This window comes from Orcinus orca, chromosome 2 (assembly GCF_937001465.1).
Source record: "Orcinus orca chromosome 2, mOrcOrc1.1, whole genome shotgun sequence".
Classification (NCBI taxonomy): domain Eukaryota; kingdom Metazoa; phylum Chordata; class Mammalia; order Artiodactyla; family Delphinidae; genus Orcinus; species Orcinus orca.
In genome coordinates this window covers 190,876,862-190,898,330 of record NC_064560.1, presented here as the reverse complement: position 1 = coordinate 190,898,330, position 21,469 = coordinate 190,876,862, and the positions used below count along the sequence as shown (strand labels likewise).

Here is a 21,469-nt window from a genome sequence, read left to right as displayed (position 1 = left end):
GATATAACAATAACCTAAGAAAAAGCAGTAAAATTCCTACAACAGAAAATCATGCCTCACAAATCAAGTAGCATATTTTGGCACAATTCCACATCAAAATGTACTTTTTAAATAACGTGTACTGGGTTTGGGGGAAAATGTTATAGCAAGAATAAGCAATGATATTATTTAACATTGTTAAATATATGAAAATAGCAGGTTACAGTGAAATCTCTGCAGCTGTGCACAATACGAACCTCTTTAAGATAGTACAAACGAAGCCAGTGTTTCTCCAAGTATGATCCCTGGACCAGCAGCACCTCTATTACCTGGAAACTAGTTGGAATGCAAATCCTCAGGTCGCAACCCTACTGAACCAGAAGTTCTCAGAATAAGGCCCAGGATTCAGATTTTTAGCAAGTCCTTCAGGGACACTGACACACACCGATGTTTGAAATCCACTTCTCTAAATTGATGAGAACAAACTACAGAAGGTCTTTCAATGGCTTAATGTTTTCCCCAGAGATTAAATACACAGCATAGGATGATCAGAGGCAGTGCCCAGACAAAATCCAGCAGGGCAAGTTTTCAGATAAATGCTGAAAGCATTTCACAAGTATCAATACCTCCTAAGGGAACCACTGGTCTATTTAATCTGCTCAATACCCATAGGAGTTGACGTGACATTTACATTACTTTAAACCAGGGGCTGAAAACCGGGTGCTCATCAGGTCCCCACAGTGACCTATGAAGGAAGTCAGGAAATATCTTAGGAAACGTGGGGAGATGAGGATTGCATTCTCAAATAACAGTTGGCTAGAGTGGAGTAGCAGCTGACCCCATTAGAAAGGACTGGTGCTCTCCAGTTCTCAAGGGTCTCAATTCTCCTTATCTCACTCCACTCCACTCATTAACCTTGCAGTCAGGGTCCCTTTGGACAGGACTGATTATTACAGATTAGGTTTACTAATTGTTTCCAGCTGGCAATACTTCCAACTAGTCCATGTTCAAGTTAAATATTTTCATTATAGCACCGCCCTACAGGCATTTGAATTTGCCATGCCTGCCCCACACCTTCTCTAAAAGTGTGTGGCTCCTAAGCAATGAATGGCCCTGAATGGCTCTCTGCTCCTAGGGAGGGTCCATGTGGTTGTGTTAAAATGCATGCACTTGAATATTTTGGTACATGACTGTTTTTGAATTATGGTTTTCTCAGGGTATATGCCCGGTAGTGGGATTGCTGGGTCGTATGGTAGTTAGATTTTTAGTTTTTTAAGGAACCTCCATACTGTTCTCCATAGTGGCTGTACCAATTCACATTCCCACCAACAGTGCAAGAGGGTTCCCATTTCTCCACACCCTCTCCAGCATTTATTGTTTGTAGATTTTTTGATGATGGCCATTCTGACCGGTGTGAGATGATATCTCATTGTAGTTTTGATTTGTATTTCTCTAATGATTAATGATGTTGAGCATTCTTTTCATGTGTCTGTTGGCAATCTGTATGTCTTCTTTGGAGAAATGTCTATTTAGGTCTTCTGCCCATTTTTGGATTAGGTTGTTTGTTTTTTTAATGTTGAGCTGTATGAGCTGCTTGTAAATTTTGGAGATTAATCCTTTGTCAGTTGCTTCATGGACTTGAGGATACGGGGAGGGGGAAGGGTAAGCTGGGACGAAGTGAGAGAGTGGCATGGACATATATACACTACCAAACATAAAATAGCTAGCTAGTGGGAAGCAGCTGCATAGCACAGGAAGATCAGCTCGGTGCTTCGTGACCACCTAGAGGGGTGGGATAGGGAGGGTGGGAGGGAGGGAGATGCAAGAGGGAAGAGATATGGGGACATATGTATATGTATAACTGATTCACTTTGTTATAAAGCAGAAACTAACACACCATTGTAAAGCAATTATACTCCAATAAAGATGTTAAAAAATGCATGCACTTGACTTCCTAAGTGTATATGTACAATAGCTATGTACATATATAGTTTCAAAGTACCAATTCTCTTTGCTTGGATTTATTCAACTACTCTAGATTTCTGGATAGACAAGAATCACAGGATGTGAGAGATGGCAAAGATCTCAGTATTCCTGCTTCTTACAGTAATTTCAGACTCAAAGAAACCAGCATACACCAAGGTAAGGGTCCCTGAATTATCATCCTTACAGACCTTATTTGGGGGTCGCATTTTCCAAATTTGCCAATTTGGGAAAAGGTATTATCAGAGGTGGTTGGTCTTTTTAAAACATTTTACATATATGTAATATTCATTTCAGAAGTAGTGCTGCCAACGTGTAACTTCACTTGTCAGATCCAGTTTTGCTGCAAGTTGAATATTTTTATCTGTGACCTGGATAAAGCACAAAAAGCTTGTGGAACCAATGAGGTTCAAAGACACAGCAATGGCCACTCCCAGCTACCTCCTTTCTCCCTGCTATAGAGACCTGAGTGCCTCTAATTCACCCTTGTTCTAGAAGGACTCTAGGAGTCTGCTAGTGAAAGGACACTGGATTGGGAGTCAGAAGACTTGAGTTCTAATCTTTACACTGCCACTATCTCTCTGAATTTGCAGATCTCCATCTGGAAAATGGGAGCATTGGAAAGGATGGTTTTTATACCAGTTTTGACAGTATAGGATTCTGGTTTTGCATTTAATGGGTTCATATGGAAAATGTTCCTTAGGCTACCAGATTTCTAGCTAGGTAATTTTGTGTGTATTCTTGGAGGGCGGTGTGGCGTTGGGCAGGGGCGGGGGGAGGGAGGAGGGGGAGGAGGGGTAAAGTTGTCAAATAGAAAAATATCATCTTGGTCTTTCAAGTACTTTATTCACACACACAGAAGCAATCACTTCCCTTTAGATAATGCTCTAAAATTGAAGCCTTACATTATATATGTCTGGTCTCCTTTTAGATGAAACTATTATGCTTTTATTTAATATCCTTTTGAGAAAAATTTCTAGATAAACACAATCTACTAACGTCTTCCTGAACTTTTTTATGTTTTACTCAACCTGAAACATGAAATCACTAAGTCAAAAGGTCCACTGCATATTACTGTCAAGCTGTAACATTTGAAGAGAAAACCTAAATAACACTCTCTACTCTGTGGCTAAAGGAGACTCCTTATAGCCCTTTATGAAACATTCAATCACCCAAGACCCAGATGATCTGCAAACAATAAGGAAGTAATTTAAAATGAAATCCTGGGCTCAGCTTACCTTCAGAGGCAAAACACAAGGCAGCTTGGCAAAAAAAGTCTGAAACTGGTTGCTGATGATTGCCCAGAGGCTACTAGGAGAATCCATGGGCAAAGCTTCCATGAAGGTAGCAATGTTTTCCAAACAGCGTATCATAGCACCCCCTGCTGGTAAATTCTTTTTGTTATTTAGACCCTAAAAACACAAAGCATAGGCAATCAACTGCTGAAACAGTGTGGGAATTCATACAGCTATTTGGCGAAGATCAGTTTTTAAAAATCATATACTCGCACTATAAACACGTGTTGTGTGCCTGCTATAAAGGCTACTCATTGTAACTTCAGGAGTACAGGGAAAAATGGACAAGTCCACACAAAGTTGGGGGGGAAACTGTGATCTCTGACTCAGTGAGAAAGGGTGAAATGTGAACAGGAAATTAGAAACACCTTTTAAGGATCTACAATTGGTGTGGTTAGGTGTCAAGAAACGCAGTGAATGATGCTTGTTGGAAACTCCACCGGCCAAAGACTGAGGATGACTACTATAGCAACAGCAAAGTCCCTACGGCAATCTGCCAACCCTCCAAGCTAACTGAGAAAAGCTAATGAGCAGAGGACAGGAGACAGACTCCAAGTAAAGCGATACAGCGAATAAGCCGTGGAGGTGAGAAGTAGCTTTAAGTCTCATGATACAGAAAATAAGCAGACCTCGAACCCAGATCTTGTGATACACAAACAAACAGTGAAGCTGAAACCTGAATCCAAGTCTCGTGATGCGATGCACATGGATCTGCGCACCACCCATTCTGAAAGCTGGAGAGTTTTGTGGAGGTGAGTGTTCCACGCCTGGCATCCACCTCTTAGCGAAGGGGTCCAGAGACTTCAAGTAAATTCTAAGTCCGCACTAAACAGCAGTGTCCAACCGACACTATTCTATGTGTTGGCAATCTTCATTTTTTTAATTTTTTAATGTTAAATTACTTAAAATTTAATTTGACATTTAAAATTTAATACTTAAATTAAATGACTTTGAATTTCTTCCTCAGCAGTGATTTTGGCAGGGGCTCAGAGTGCCGAGAAAGCAAACCTACCTCCAAGAGCTGACTGAGGACAGCAACAGAGCTCAGTTCATTGAAGTCCATCAGAGACGTGGCCAAGGTCCGTAAAAAAGTCCCATCTGGAAAGACAACCATCAGATTTAGTAGCGTTTGGGTTTCAGCGACTAGCCACGTCTGTGGTGTCTGGATTCCCCATGGATGGATTACCTTTGATAGTGCTCTGGAACAGCTGCGGGAAGATGCCATTGGGAGCCAGTTGATGGAAGATACAGCGCAGGAACTGCTTGGCCACCCCCGCTGCATTGCCGGGGAGCATCATGCTGGCGTTGACCAGGGAGAGAAAACACAAGGAATCTTGGAGCAACCAGCATGAGTTCAGGTATTTATTTACTTATTTATTCACATACACATCAGTCCTCTTATGGAATATCCCACTGTCATTTTCATTAGCAAGATGAAATATTCTAGTCACATGGAATCCCTGTTAACGATACGTTTTTAGAAAGAGGGAACCAGGTAATGTCAGAGTTGGTCTCAGACTAATTCCAGCCACCCCACTGTACAGATGAGGGCTCCCAGTCAGAGAGAAAAGGTGACCTACAAAGGCTACAAGTCCAGAGAATGGCAGAGTCAGGACTAGAATCCAGGATGGGGATTATCAGCAAGATCCTCTCAGAAAGTGGCGTTGGCTAAGAGAGAGAGCCCCTCTGAGAGAAAATGCAGGAGGGAGATGTTCATTCCTACTGGAAGATCTGGGAAGTTTTCTTGGGGCATCTGAGCTGCTACTTGTAAAAAGGTTAGGACTTTGATATGTGCAGTTTTCCCCTTTACCCTCTGCACTACCAACTGCATGTCAAAACAGGGAGCCAAGAGATGATTATTTGGCCTTTCCCCTTAGACCAAAGTATCAGAAAGGACGTTCCCAGAGGTGATTGTAGCTGAGTTGCTGAAAAGAAGGAGGAAATCAAAGAGCCCAGCTGGATAACTAGTAAAAAATCCGTCTTGTCTAATTGTTTCTTTCTGCCTTGTCTACCCTGATATGCTGGCTCAAACTTATAGGTCAAAAATGTTCTTCAGGAAGAAATGACACCAAACTCTCACAAACTCTTCCGAAAATTAGAAAAGGAGGGAACCCTTCCCAGTGTATTTTATGAGACCCTAAAACTAAAATCAGATAAAGCATTACAAATAAAACAAAACAAAAACCAAGAAGGAACAAAATGAAAAGAAAAAGGACAGACCAATAGTCCTCATGGACATTGACTCCAACTGTAGATAAAAAGGATGATTGACCGTAACCAAATAGAGTTTATCCCAGGAATGTAAGAATCACTTAATATTCAAAACCCAATCAATGCAATTCAATATCTTAAAGAATAAAGGGTAAAAACCATAGTTATTTCAATAGATAACAGAAAGTGCATTTGATAAAATTCAACATGCATTCATGATAAAAAACTCTCAGCAAACTAGAAATAGAAGGAACTATCCTCAGTCTGGTAAAGGGCACCTATGAAAACCTATAGCAAACATAATTAATGGTGAGATATTAAATGATTGTCTTGTAAGAGCAGGAACAAGGCAAGGGTGCTCATTCACATCTTTACTTTTACACTGGAGGCCCTAGCCAATGCAAGAGAGTAACAAAAAAGTAAAAGGCATAAAAATCAGAAAGAGGTGAAACTGTCACTATTTACAGACGATATGACTTTCTACATACAATTGCCTTTACATTCTAAGGAATCTAAAAGGCAGCTACTACAACTAATAAGTGAATTTAGTTTATTACATTACAATATTAATACAAAAGATTGTATATCTGTATATCAGCAGCAAAAAGTTAGAAAACAAAAATATTTTAAATTTCATTTACATTGGCATTAAAAACCCAAAATTCCTGGGAATAAATTTAACAAAAGCTATGCAAGGTCTCTACAATGAAAGCCATAAAACATTGCTGAGAGAAACAAAGACCAAATGAAATGACAATAGACACCATGTTTATTAATGGAAAGACTCAATATTTTTATGATATCATTTATCCCCAAATTGACTTAGAGTCTGAATACAATCCTAGGAGGCTTTCCCCCGCAGATTGAGAAGCTTTTTCTACAATTTATATGGAAATGTAAGGAATCTAGAATATCCAAATCAACCTTCTTTTAAAGGATGACCAAAGTTGGAGAACTCACAATGACTTCAAGACCTACTATACGGCTACAGTAATCGAGACAGCGCGGCGCCAGCACAAGGATCAACATATAGATCAGTGAGACAGGACAGAGAGCCTAGAAATAGACTGAACCTAATACGGTTATCTGATTTTAACAGACACCAAAGGGATCCAATGGGGAAAGGGAAAGTCTTTTTTTTTTTTTTTAATGGTGTTGAAATAACTAAGGTATTCACATGGATAAAATGGAACTTCAGCCCCTACCTCACACCATACATAAAAATTAATTTGAGATGGATCATGTAAATGCTAAATATAAATGCTAAAACCATAAAACTTCTATTGGGAGACATTGGAAAATATATTCTTGACTTAAGGATAGGCAAAGGTTCCTTAGATAAACAATAAGAAGGAATAGTCATAAGTTGTTTTAAAATTTTAAAACATTAGACTTCATCTAAGTTAAAAACTTCTCATCAGAGCTTCCCTGGTGGCCCACTGGTTAAGAATCTGCCTGCCAATGCAGGGGACACAGGTTCGAGCCCTGGTCCGGGACCAAATGCCATGGAGCAACTAAGCCCGTGGGCTGCAACTACTGAGCGTGTGCTCTAGAGCCCGTGAGCCACAACTACTGAGCCCGCGTGCCACAACTACTGAAGCCTGTGTGCCTAGAACCCATGCTCTGCAACAAGAGAAGCCACCACAATGAGAAGCCCATACGCCGCAACTAGAGAAAACCCAAGCACAGCAACGAAGACCCAACGCAGCCAAATAAATAAATAAATTTATTTTTTTAAAAAAAGTATTTGTTGACTGAAATGAGTGAATGCAGGATTGAATAAATGAAGGTGTGAAGAGAAAATGAACGAGTGCTCTCTGGAGCTGCAACTGAACCTAACCATATTCCTCCCGTGGTAAACACTCTAGTGTTTTAGAAATGGATGAACATGCACAGGCGACAAAAAGAAAGTGAGATTTGAGCTCATTTTAGGACCTTACCTTTCTGCTTGATTAGAAAAAGTTGTGCTGGATGCCAATCTAGGAAATAAAGTAAACAGAGTCACAGGAGTATCTTAGGGTTTCATGATGAAATGCATGAGTACTCTATGCCGCATTGCAGCTCCCATTTAGATGGGGGACATGTAAAACCATTGACAATTCCTTTGACCAGGGACAGAGGATCCACTCAGGGGTCAATCTCCAGGGTTCAATTTAATCTAGTTTCTGAAATCTGCTTTCTGCATCAAATATTTCCATGGAGATGCATACAGTTGAGTTAGTTGAATAGCACCCAGTCAATCTACAAATATGTCCTTTGCAGCCAGGTTAGACAGATAACAGAACAGTATTTGACCCAGTCCATCCCCATATTAACTCAACTCAAAATTCATTTCTTTGTATACAACTTCTGAAACCTCACTGCAAACAAACCACAAACTGTCAAAGCCTCTGTAAGATAGCAAAATAGGTAACGGGTATTTGTCAGCTAATCGTTGGGTTGAAATGACGTATTGAAAAGAGAAATGTATTAGGTTAAGTAATCAATATATAACATGTAATTTTTGAAAAATATAATTATATGGTTCTATATGCATGGAAATATTCTAGATGTATAGAAAGAAAAAGAATGTAATAAATTCGTGGGTTTAGAAAAACATGTCTTAATCAGTGAGATATTGAAGAAACAAACAAGGAGAATGCTATAAATTTATTTACTTAAGACCACAACAGTGAATCGAGTCAAGAATGCATTTGGACGGGAATAGAGGGTCCAGCACCAGTAACACCAGACATGATTCCCAGTTTCTTTGGTTATGGCCTCTCTCATACTAGTGACACTACAATGAATAGATAAGCATTGGCAAATGAAATAAACAGTAATTAAGGGTGCAGCCAATGTGATCTTGAAGGCTGCATCTAGAAAAAGGGGTGGGTAAATGTTAAGAGATCTAAGTAGAAAGCAAAATATGAAATCATATGGAAAGCCTTGGGTGATAAATGAAAGGATGTGCTGAACTTACACACTCTTAGAACATGCTGGAAATAGTTCCTGTGGGATTAGAATAAACTTAAGTGTTCGTAAATCCACATTGCCTCACCTGGAATTGAGGTATGCAAGGAAAGCCTGAATCAGGTGACTACTGAATCTGCCTTCTTGGTAGGTTTGGTTGCTAAGAATTGGGCAGCTTGCTTTTTAATGCTCTCCCTGTCTCTTGCTAGTCTGCCCAAAGGAGGTACAGATTTAACGATTTTTATATGTAAGTATGTAAAAATGTATCTCTATTGTTTTTCCTTTGCTTTTCTTCAAAACTTGTTTGTTTCCATCCTAAGAATTGGCAATGCTTGAACATGATTTATTCTCCCTTATGTTAAAACAAAATAAAAACCCCTCTATGTGTCTATTACAACTTAGATCAGCTATTTCAAGGAGATGGTAACAGACCAGAACAATAATTCTGTCTGTTCTAAAACTGAAAAGTATTGATAGTAGGAATCGAGACCTTGCATTAATAAAAAACTTTCAATTACACAAGTATTGCTGATAGCTGGTATAACAGTTATTCCACATTTATTATGATTAGGTTAAAATCAAGGGCTTAATTCATCTTTTCTTACCTATCTCCCTGTGTTCATCACTTACTTTACACACTGGCTATTTCTAAGTATTAGAGGTGGAATAGTTATACCAAGTCTGACTGCATACTCCTAAGGATACACACACCTAAGGATACTACAGAAAAATTTGGGGAAGGGGGATAAGGGAGTCACATACTTCTGGGCTTGAGGGGTTTTTAATGCTTCCCTGTTTGTCTTTAACTTGAAATCATCATTTTTTTCATTAAAAAGATTAAATTTTAGCTCCATCAAGATTCATTCTCTTTCCTCCATCAAATACCAGGAATTTGCAGAATCCAGGTTTTTTCTCCAACCTCCTCTATAGAGACCTTCCCTAAGAAATCATTTCCATCCTGAACTCCCATAGCATTCACCAAACATATCGCTCATGAATACAGCTCTTAATCATGTCCCATCTTTTATGGCTACTCAGTTATTCCACACATCCCTGTCCTCTTCAACAACTAAGCCATAGAGCACTTGAGGGCAAGAGCTAGGTGTAATGCCTGCAACCTAAAGCACCTAGCTCTGTGCTAGCACAGATTGGAAACTTAACACATTCATGGGGAGTTAACTCAGTCCTCTCCTATACGTTGTGTATGCTAGGACTACAATTTGTTACTGAATTTGAACTTTACTTATATCCATGAAGTACATCACTTTTCTTCTAATGTCCTATCTTACTAAATGGAATTTTCTTAACATGAAAATTCTCAAAGCAGCTAAGTTTTAATCAGTCAGGCTGAAGGCTCTGTTCCCAAAATGAGTGCATCTTTCCTTTTTCTGAGTCAGAAGTATAAAACTACTATACTTCCATTTATCCCTTCACGTGACAATGCCGCAAGTTGCATAATTAAGTGAGCCACCCTGATTACAAGTGCCTAGAGAACCCATCTTAAAACAGGTAAAGTGAGGGACTTCCCTGGTGGCACAGTAGTTAGGACTCCACGCTCCCAAAGCAGGGAGCCTGGGTTCGATCCCTGGTAGGGGAACCAGATCCCACATGCATGCCGCAACTAAGAGATTGCATGCCACAACTAAGGAGGCTGCCTGCAGCAACAAAGACCTGGTACAACCAAATAAATAAATAAATATTTTTTTAAAAAACAGGTAAAGAAAGATAATAATAATATCTAAAAGTTACAAAGTGTTTAGTGTGAATTATGCACAGGTCTGAGCACTGTAACATACACTGGCTCACATAGTAGTTAATAGAGAACAACAAACTAGGGTTTTCTTAGTGCAGTTTCCTCTAGCTCCACTCTGACGTTGTGACTCATGACCCTACATGGCTGTAGAATTCAACCAAAAGTTTGGTACATTCAGTTTGTGAAATTAGTCTGAGTTGATCCCACAAATATCAAGCATCTGTAAGGTTACAAAATGTTTCACTTTGGAATTGGCAGTTTTTATTTAAGGATACAGATTACGTAAGGCTCCTTCCTACCAAACAAAACAGAAGCTGACATTCACCTTCCCACAGACTGCATGATATCCAGCAACAACGGGGCTGCCAAGTCTGGGCTTAAGTGAATGAATGTGGAGAGGACCACAATGGCCAGCCCAAGGGTTTCCTCATCATACTCTTCAAGAATGGCCCCACAGTCATGGCATCTGCAAAGAAAAGAGAGGAATGATTTCCGTGAAAGCCGACAGTGGTTTCAAGGTGTAAGTACATGCAGCCATTTTTGGTGAGTCTTGGAAAAGTCCCCAAAAGGAGGTCAGCGGTCCCATTCTAACAATAAATAGAAAACTCCAGCACCACCATCACCTTAGACACAGAAATAGCACACACACCAGAGATCAGGAAGGTTCCGCGGATCACTGAAAACGGTCTTTCAACTCATTAGTGTCTGGCCTTTACACGAATTAGTGCTCCCTTTTACAATGAGCGCCAATTGGACTAATAGTTTGAAGCTTCTGGTTGAAGGATTTTCTGCATGTGAAATTATTGCTGGGGATAGTCACTAACTAGATTTTTTTTCATTTGTTGAAATTAAAAGTAAAAAATGTCTAGACAAAAATGGAAGCCTTCCCAATCTTTCAGATTTAAAAACATCCTATTAATAAAGACGTAGACATAGAGAATGTACTTGAGGACATGGGGGCAGGGAGGGGGAAGCTGGGGAGAAGTGACAGTAGCATCAACATATATACACTACCGAATGTAAAATAGATAGCTAGTGGGAAGCAGCAGCATAGCACAGGGAGATCGGCTCTGTGCTTTGCGATGACCTAAAGGGGTGGGATAGGGAGGGTGGGAGGGAGGCTCAAGAGGGAGGGGATATGGGGACATGTGTGTGCACATGGCTGATTCACTTTGGTGTACAGCAGAAACTAACACAGCATTATGAAGCAATTATACTCCATAAAGATCTATTGAAAAAAGAAATAAAACAAAAATAAATAAAAATTTTAAAATCCTATTTGTGGGTGAGAGACAGAATAGTCTAGTCAACAGAACCCTGTAGAAAGCCTAGGGAGTCTGGATCAAGTCTCTTCTCTACCCGTCACTCAGATCAGTTTATGAACTCACCATGCCTACTGAGAGTGCAGTCTATAAAAACACAATGGTCCCTGCTCTTAAGGAACTTCCAGCTTATTGCTCTTTGTAGTATCTAATGTGGGTTCAACTGACGTCATCTCAACCAAAGCGGAGCTCTTTTTCTCAGTGGCCGCTGAACAGATTTATACGGTGAAGGGAAAAGCAAGGGAGGCAGCGCTAAAATAGCTACTGTGACCTTTCCATCTGAAAACTTCCTGATATACATATATATCACTCCTTACAAACTGACTTTTTTAAAAAAATATAGGATTCACACTTGTAACTAAAAACGAAGATAAATGGAGTACACACAAAGGCAACCGGGAAGACAACTAGGAAATATTGAGACTTGGAGGAGGACACAAAACGAGAAAATTATACCAAAGAAAGAGCTAAGAAGAGTCCTCCACAAGCAACTAGGTGCTCCCCATGTGGACATGGTAAGGAGCTGTTCAAGACAGGCCTTTCACTTCTTCAGTAATGACGGCCAGCTGTGGCCAGCTGCATGGATCCTCATACCAGCCCCTTCCACCTCACCTTCCTCTCCTTTTATCACAAGCCTACTCAATTTCTCACGTGGGTCACCTTTACCAGGAAGCCTCCCCGGCCCAAGGGATCTCTCCAAATTTGAAATTGTACAAGTCTTATTCTTTATCATATTCACTGAACAGCATTTATGTGCCAGGAAATGTATAGGGAGCTCAGAGTATAAAGTACAGAAGAAAGGGTACTAGTCCCTAAGGAACTCACAATCTATTACAGAACATGTGTGTATAAACACCTAACGATTAAAATATAGCATGATAAGTGGTAGAATAGAGAGATGTATCAAATACTATGGAAACTTGGAGAATGGCATGATGCGTTCTGCCTTGTGAAATCAGGGAAACTTGGCCTCAGGCTGGGTCTTGATGCATGAATAGGAGTTCACCAGGCAGAGAAAGTACAGAGTGAAGGGCACCTATGAGATCACAGAGGAGAGAACACATCAGGCATGCTCTGGAGAAGGTGAGGGGGCTAGGGAAGGAGTTCCTGGTGAGGAGTGGTTAAGTCCATACCTTCACAACCTAAAGGGCCTTTTACAATCAGCTAAAGCATTTGGACTTTATCCCATAAGAAATCTGGGGGGACTGAAGGCTGACAAACAGAGAGGCAACGTAACCAGTCTGAGATTCAGAGAATGAATTCTACCAGCTGGATCATATCTCAAACTTAGTCCCACTCTTAACAATTTGAAGTTTCTGGATGAGAGATTTCATTTGTGTGAAATTATTGCTAGGAATAATCAGTAAGTGGACATTACTTGCATTCATCCAAATTAAAAAAGAAAAATGCCTTGGCATAGATGAAAGCTGCCCATACAATACTGCATTTCTAAAGTAACAAATGCTTACCAACACTTATGGCTACAGCCATTTGAAGAACAAATTATGACTTAAAGGTATAGCATGCCTCCTCTGATATTTTCTCACAACCATGGTGAGCAACTTCTCAAATTCTGTAAACAGTGAAGAAAATAACTGTGAGCTTACTTGTCTGTCATCACCGTCGGCTGCTCGTCTGTGAATTCTTCGGGTGCTGGTACAAACATACTCACAATGCTGGGTGCTGACAGCAGGCTGGATTTCGTGGCACCTGGGTAAGCAGCAAAGAAAGAGCTGGTGAATAAATACGTGTGTCTGGGGGCCAGAAAAAGCCCTATTCTCCTCTTATAAATCCTCCAAAGATCACATTCACAGGGATGTAACAGGGACAGCCCAATTCCATTGTGAAAACCCGTCAAGAGTGAAACGAATTCAAGAAAGACTGATTTGTTTGGGCTCATATCATTTTAAGAGCTAGACTCCTATGGTTCATTTTGCTTCTTGACTCTGAAAAAAAATCAGAAAGAGTTCAGGTGTGCCAACAGGGTACTAAAACAGAGAGGGAAAAAAGTGTGTGTGGGGGATCTATTCAAGGGTATCCTTAAATGAGTTACAACCCTTAATTGCTAGGCATAAATGGAAGCTGCTCATACAATACTACATAAAATCACACATGCATGCCAACACTAAAATGTTGCTAATTTGGAAAGGGAACCAGATCCTAGATCTCTACACACCTAAGCAAGGGGAGAAGTTTGAGCTAAGAAATATCAGGAAAGTTTTCTACTTTGTAAATTAATATAAGCCCCAAAGCAAAAGACTTCATTTTTCAAACTGAAATCTTTATGAATGAAATATGAAGTTTTTTGAATGAACCATCTGGTGACTTCAGCCAATCGATATCACAGAGTTTAGTACTTTGGGTTTTGCTGCCTTCAGAGAAATCTGAGGCAGGAATCTAGTGCTCTAGTGATGAGTAAATCTGGAGATCCAGGAGACTGTTCTCCATTAAGAAAACTACCAGCGCTAGACAGATTCTCCAGGAACTATGGAAATAAGGCACTCCAAGAAGAATACCAAAGTGACAACTCAGAATAATACCATGTTCTACAAAGTACTAACTGAGACTCTGAGTTCTTCAAACAGGAAAGAAGCCAGAAAAACCCAATGGTCGTTAAAGAATCTGTTTTTCATTAAGGAACTGCTAACTTTGTGCTGAAAAACAAAACAAAACTGTCTGGTCTTTCCTTAAATAGGAGAAAGATAATGATTCAGAGAATTGGTTTCTAAAGGAATCAACATAAAAAATTTTAGAAACCTCACCAAGTGGGCAAAGTATTTCAATGTGAGGGAGAAAAAAATGGTATCAAAGCCTTTGATGCTTCCATACTATACAGACTCCCTTGTCTGATCAAAGGCTACAAAATCTGTTTATAAGGAGACCTTCAGACCCAAACAGCAAAGGAAATTATCTGAAAATATCTTGATGTCACTTCTGAGGATCCCAAATGGGAATCCAAATTTTGCTACTATATTTATCAGCTACCTCTGAGATAATACTCTTTCCAATTATATCATTAACAAAGATCTCCAGCTGTTTCATAAAGATGATGCTTTGAAAGGAAGCAACATATTTATTACAAGCAAAAGTATAAATTGATTAATAATAGAAAAGGCAAGAACTGGGCCAAGATAAAAGAAGATATGATTGATTATTAAAACAGTAAGGTAAACTGCATGAAGTTGCTTCAAGAAACCAAAACATAGAAAGTTCAACTCCAGTACTCCACATTTCTTGAACATTGACACACCACATCTGCCAGATGCCATAATGCCTGTGCTAAAAGTGGAAACTCAGCCCACAAGATACGTGGTGATATATATACAGTCTTACTAGAAACATAAGCAACTGATTTTTTAAAAAACCAACAACTCTGAGTCAAGGCTTTCAGAAGATGCTTGCTAATTACTATTGCATACATAGAAATCACAATTCAAGTGAAGAAAAGTGGGAATCCAAGTCATTTGGGTGGTTTCAAGCCAATCCTTACCTAATACAAATGCCGAGGAACATATTTTTTTTTTTTTTAAAAGAAGATGTTGGGGGTAGGAGTTTATTAATTAATTAATTTATTTTTGCTGTGTTGGATCTTCGTTTCTGTGCGAGAGCTTTCTCTAGTTGCAGCAAGCGGGGGCCACTCTTCATCGCGGTGCGCGGGCCTCTCACTATCGCAGCCTCTCTTGTTGCGGAGCACAGGCTCCAGACACGCAGGCTCAGTAGTTGTGGGTCACGGGCCTAGTTGCTCCGCGGCATGTGGGATCCTCCCAGACCAGGGCTCGAACCCGTGTCCCCTGCATTAGCAGGCAGATTCTCAACCACTGCACCACCAGGGAAGCCCAAGGAACAGATATTTTTGACAACAGCATCATGAATTTGTTTTTCCACACAACACAGAATGTACAAGGCAATTTTTATGACAGTCATTTATAAAAGCAGATAGGTTAAGTTATGAGACATTGGCCACCTTATGGCAACATTAGCTGAATCAATGGATTTCTAAATACTGCTTATGATAAGGGAGCAAAGAGTAATATACAAGGAGAAGGTGGGCAATGCAAAAAGGAAGCCATTGACCTCAGCCACCTTGTGCTATAGCTGAGTCACAACTAAGTCTGCAGTATGAAGGGCAGTCCCATTATCTCCCATCATCTAGGGCAACACTTCTGGTGCCACCCCTACTGGTTCCCCTACTGAATACCCAAAGTGCACTGTATATGGAATTAGGAACAGAAACAGAACATCCTTAGAAACTTGAATAAAGAGGGGACCTCCTCCAAAGCCCAACTTCATAGCTGGAGAATTTTTTGTTTGTTTGTTTTTTGAGGTACGCGGGTCTCTCACTGCTGTGGCCTCTCCCGTCGCGGAGCACAGGCTCCGGACACGCAGGCTCAGTGGCCATGGCTCACGGGCCTAGCCACTCCGCGGCATGTGGGATCTTCCCGGACCGGGGCATGAACCCGTGTCCCCTGCATCGGCAGGCGGACTCCCAACCACTGCGCCACCAGGGAAGCCCATAGCTGGAGATTTTGACAAAAGCTTCTTAGAGAGTCTTGGAGAAAGTATACAGGTGCTGGTTTGTCTCAAAGCGTAAATGCACACATCAGTCCCCTAGTTATATCAATGGACTCTTCAGTTTACCATGAAAGAGACTTTCTTTGTTCCCATTACCTCATGCCACTTTTGCTTCTACTGACCGAGTCACTAGATCACGGACAAGCACCAGAGTTTGTTCAACCACCCTGACTTCTGCTCATAAAAGCTTTTCCTAAGCCCATAAATGAGAAGAGTCTCATCTCATCGGATACAGCAGATAAAACTGCTACTCAATGCCAAATAAATGTTAGCCAAAGCTGGAGATAACTGTCTCCTCATTCCTAAGGAAAATCAGAAGTGATATGGTCCAGGATAATAGGTTTGCTTGATTTATGGGACTAGCTAAGAGATGTGGTCATAATTCATTTTTGCTTTTTGGTTGTCACAAGTAATAGGTTAACCTGCCTTCTAAATTAAAAAAAAAAAAAGAACAAAAGTAATGATTAACTAGACATAAGATGAATTTTAAAAATACATATTCTGATTATCTTAGCATAGATTTATTCTCAGCTTGCTCCTATGATCATCATAAAGTCAAGTGTATATTTTGTTCAGTTCCGGATAGCTGAAAAGAAGCTATTCATCTATGATCTCAATAATCTAGAAGAAACATAGATAAGCTGGGCCATGTTCAGAGAAGGAGATACAGGATGATATGGAAAACTGATACATATTAGGAGGAATACCAAATGACCAGGGATGTGTGGTTTAGAAAAGCCTGAGGAAACAAGCAACTGGTGGCTTTCTTCAAATATCTAAAAATTACGTGAGAGAGTCTAGACTTGCTTTGTGTGGCCCCAAAGGTTAAAAATTCACTATAAGGAAGAAATTTTTGTCAGTCATGTTCAAAGATGAGATGTCGAACATTCCCAGGTCCTGGAAGCGTTTGAGCAAAGGTTGGATCCACTTCATGGAGCTGCTGAAGAAGAGATTTCAGCACCTGCTGGGTGACTAGATGATTGACATATATGGTTTCTTTCACCCTTTCGGTCTGAGATTCTGCGACTCAGCTCACCTCTCATTCTCAGTGGCTGTCCCTCCAGGTCAGGGTTTAGGCACATTGGCACATTACACTGGCGTTTCCCAGGCTGTATCTGTTCTGTGGATAAATAGAACATTTCAGTCTTCATTGCGGTCAATCGCGCACAATTCACAATACAAAGAATTTAACCAATAATCTCTTGGGGCCATATTGTGGTGATTGTTACTGTTGATTATTAACATTTACAGGAAACATCCTAGATTTTAGGGTAGGGTTGCTTGGGGTTTCACTACAAACCTGCCATTCAGGTGTATGAGATGCAGCTGAAAGCAGGAGAGTATCTAAAACCATCCCTAAAAGTCCAGATTCTCTAATCCCTCCCCCAGAAAAGCTCAAATCGCAAATCTCTTGATATGAAATGAAAGAAATGAAAGGCTAATGTCACAGCCATGAAAGACATGTTTTATGCAAATCAATAAATACGTAAGTGATCATTTGTGGCAATGACCAGATCGATCGTACAGAAAACATGTGGAACTGGTAGCAAGGAAATGACAGGCCTTTGACTGAGGGCTGCAGAACAGGAATAAGGGGACAGGGGCAAATGGAGGAGTAGTGCTTCAGGAACATTTTTTTCATGTGAAAGATGAGGCAAAGAAGCAAGCCATCAGATGCACATGGGGGGAGAAGAGGCAGGTATCCTCTGAGCGAGCAGGTACATGCTGAGGTGAGTCGATCGTGACCCATGCTTTAGGCTGCCTTTCTCAGTGTGTCTGCATGACCAGATCTGTTCTTTTGGAGACTAGCAAGTCACTGAATCAACGTATGTGGTATAAAGTGACATGCCACGTAACAAAAAACTCCACTCTCATCAACTCTCTCTGGTCTTGGATGTGGGGAGAATTTTTATGACACTAATAAAAAAAAAGAATATTGAGATGAAGCTCTAGGAGGACTTGGTGACTAGCAAACCAACTTGGAGGATGGAAAACAAGCCCAGGAAAACTCAGACGAAAGAAATTCAGACAGCATGTAAATGGTTAAGTATTAGATGATAAACCAGAGTGACACGAACAAGGCTGAGGTTTAGTTGAAAAGTGAAAAATTCAGTTAAATGGGTTATTTGGCATCATGTAGGGTTTTTTTTAGATTAAAATTTGGATTAGAAATTGAGATCTATTTGCCTTTTTATAACTCTACAGAGTCAATCAAACTAAGCTGTAATTGTAGTCAGAATCTAAAATGGATAGCTTAGGCTGAGCTTGCTACAGAGAACAGCAGCATGGTAAAATAATCTTCAGGTCAACCTAACGAAAGATGGGCATTTAATCATCAGAGAATGAACCTAACAGCAGCTTCCATTCTCAGTTTTACATAGCACGAGCTCAGTAAAGAGAGGAACAAAGTCCTCTTTGGTGTGAACAGAAAAGCTTCACCCAAACCCAGTAAACTCTCAAGGCTGGTTATTCAATGTCTTTCTCCTTGTCTCCCTTGCCCGTTGGCTTTTGGCCATTTCATTATTCACTACCACTTATCACTAAAAAGAAGACAAAACACTAAACCTTTAAAATGTTAAGAACCTTAATAAAGGCCAGGAGAGTTGAAATTATCTGTTAAATATAGGATTGGGTATGGTGTGTAGGATTTAGTTATCTAGACAAGCTCTCTTTTTTTTCTTGAAGAACAGTGGGGAAAATAAGATGAAATATATGTAAATATTATGGTTGTGAAAAATTAACAGTATCTCAATATTCTGGTTTTGTGGACACTGTAATTCCTGGTCATAAAGAAAGCTATTAAAATAATTTTATATAACTGTAGCCAGAAAGTATACTAACCACGATACAAAAATAGTCCTATCCAAGTGTTGGCCCCCAGAGCATATCACAGTAGTAAACCCTGACATTTTCAAAGTGCATGCGCCTTGCAAGAAGCTTTCACATATATAATCTTGTAATCAAATGACCCATTTAATTAAAAAAGAAAAAAAGAAAAGGCAGGCACTCAAAAGAGCAGAACTGCAGCAGTACTACTGGCTTGAGAAAGTAGTACATGTGCAGAACGTGGTAACAAAGTTTAGAAAATGCAGAGTGATCATGTTTAAAATAGACATGTCATGGCGGTCAATTCTTACTTTAAAATTGAGGTTAGAGGCAGTTCCATCGTTATGAGCATGAGGGTGTGCGGCTGCAACCTGGTGACCCTGCTGACTAAAACACAGAGCTCATACTCCCAAACCTACCGGCAGATCATGACGTCACTAAGCTGACATTTGTTATTATTGTTATTATTACTATCAATAGTCCCTCATTTTTGATAACTCAGAGTTTATAAAACAGAGAATATTGATAATCTGGTGTTTTGTTTTGTTTTCTAATTTGCATCATGAAATCATAGTTCCATTCCCTCCTTTATGCATTTATATCATTTAACCCCCAAAAAGATAGCCTAACATCTGGTATCTGGGTCTTAGAGGAAAACAAACAAACAAACAAACAAACAAAAGAGTTGGACCAGCCGAGATGGAAGAACCGGTGGCTCTAGAATACTTGGAAAGTTTAAATAGACTTATTAATTACCTTAGGTTAAAAAAATTGTTTGAACCACAGAATATGAGAAAAAATCTATTCCTTCACAAGGAAGCAGAGGGGACACAGAGAAAGTGGCATTTGCTAATCTGAGAGGTAAAACAAGAAGAAAAAGCTTGACCCACCAGTGTCCCAGTTGCTGATGTTATGGGGGGCGCTAGACTGATGTTCCAGCTGTCGCTTCATTAACTGGCTCATTGTCAGAGCTCCCAGGGATCCCCTTTTCATCTGCCTATACTGAGCTATATGGAGGAAATTAGGAGATAATTACTAGGGGGAATAAATATGCACAGCACACAAAGGCTCTACACATCCATACAGACTCTTAATTGAACCTTCATTGGCTATTCATCATTGTTTAGTGAGTTGTATGCTCCTGTCCAGTTGAAAAACTAAGGCACTATGCTATTTCTGGTGCCTGTCTTCACTCGATAAAGAAAGAAACAGTGCCTATGAGCACTTATCTGTAACCTGTAAATATTTACCCCAGTTACAACAATATGATATTTTCATTTACTTTTTAATTTATATACTCTGCCTTGTTCCCAAAAGGATTCAAGACAGATACTACTACTTTGAATTTATAGCTTAACTTTCTCTAATGGAGCTGTGCATACATGCATAGTTTCAGTTTCCATTATATCCCTCTGAGGGCCCCGTGCATGTGTGTGTGTTTGTGTGTGTACATGCACATTTTGGAGTAGGATGACACGTATCAACCCCAGTTTTTAGGGAGAAATTGAAGGAAATGAAATTATGTTCCTTGGAACCAACCAGCAAATGAGGTGGTCGTAAAACCAAAACATGTTGACTCCAAAGTCAATGCTGTTTTCAATCTCTGTATGAGCCTCTGCCTACTGTTGGAAAAATGTGAATTGAATAACATTCCACAAGTATATTCTAGTACACATCTTTGTTTTTAAAAAAAATAGTGGTAACATTTTTATCTTGCAATTAGGCATTGACAAATATCCCATGATTGATAAGTCACGTACATAAGCATCTCCAAACCGGAAAAACAGTGAAAAGCACTTCTGACAACAGACTGCTGAGTGAGAAAGCAACCTGTCTCCTACCCTCCTATCCCTCCTCAAGTGGTCCCACCAATCCCTGCCACCAGCCCAGTGAGAAAGGAAGAGCATCGCTAAGAGGCCTTTTATACACGATCCCAAACAACTGGATATTTGAGAATTCGTGGTTATTCACTCTCTTATAAGGACAATTTCAGAAACTGAAGCTCTGAAATACATGGTCTAGAAGGGGATGGTAGAAACCGAGATGTCTTTATGGCCCTAGAAAGCCTTCCTTACGTGTTATACACAGGTTTCACAATCACGGTACCAGGGCAGCAACTTGGTGTGATGCGAAATCAATTATGACATTATTTTTAATGTAATTAGCATGCTGTTTGATTCATGGTGGTCATGGCATGTTTAGCTACAAAATAATCAGCTGATAAACTGAGCAAAAAAGAGGGGTGTGATGAGAATTCTTGTGTCTTGGAGTCCATGTTAACTAAATTCATGGAAATGACTATGCAAACTAATGAAAAATCTGATTTTTGTGGTTGATTGGTAAATTTTGCAATTTCATGGTTCACTTGAAAGTACAGCTCCAGGTAAAATCCAAAGGCAGAAATCTTTTAGAAAATTTAACAAATTTCAAGTAAAATTCAAAAGCAGAAATCTTTTGGAAGATCGACAAATTTAAAAATTAGCCCCATCTATCAGACAAAATCAAAGAAGGGTTAGAAACCTCTAGTGATTGATTAATTTCTCCAGTCCTCAGTATTTTTTTAAAGACAGAAGAAT

General features: G+C 39.9%; 1 protein-coding gene across 9 annotated transcripts in view; it reads right to left on the bottom strand.

Moving 5' to 3' along the window:
- Positions 1–21,469, bottom strand: part of UNC79 (unc-79 homolog, NALCN channel complex subunit) — a 249,702-nt gene that overhangs the window by 44,214 nt on the left and 184,019 nt on the right. For 7 of the 9 annotated variants that reach the window (XM_049706558.1, XM_049706562.1, XM_049706559.1 and 4 more), the window contains 8 exons: positions 19,784–19,900; positions 17,104–17,187; positions 13,103–13,205; positions 10,499–10,639; positions 7,409–7,447; positions 4,444–4,556; positions 4,270–4,355; positions 3,201–3,374 (listed from right to left, as the gene is read on the bottom strand). In XM_049706558.1, the coding sequence (XP_049562515.1) occupies positions 3,201–3,374; positions 4,270–4,355; positions 4,444–4,556; positions 7,409–7,447; positions 10,499–10,639; positions 13,103–13,205; positions 17,104–17,187; positions 19,784–19,900 (857 nt within the window). The remainder of the gene's footprint in view (positions 1–3,200; positions 3,375–4,269; positions 4,356–4,443; positions 4,557–7,408; positions 7,448–10,498; positions 10,640–13,102; positions 13,206–17,103; positions 17,188–19,783; positions 19,901–21,469) is intronic. The other 2 variants (XM_049706561.1, XM_049706565.1) reach the window with 1 other exon arrangement.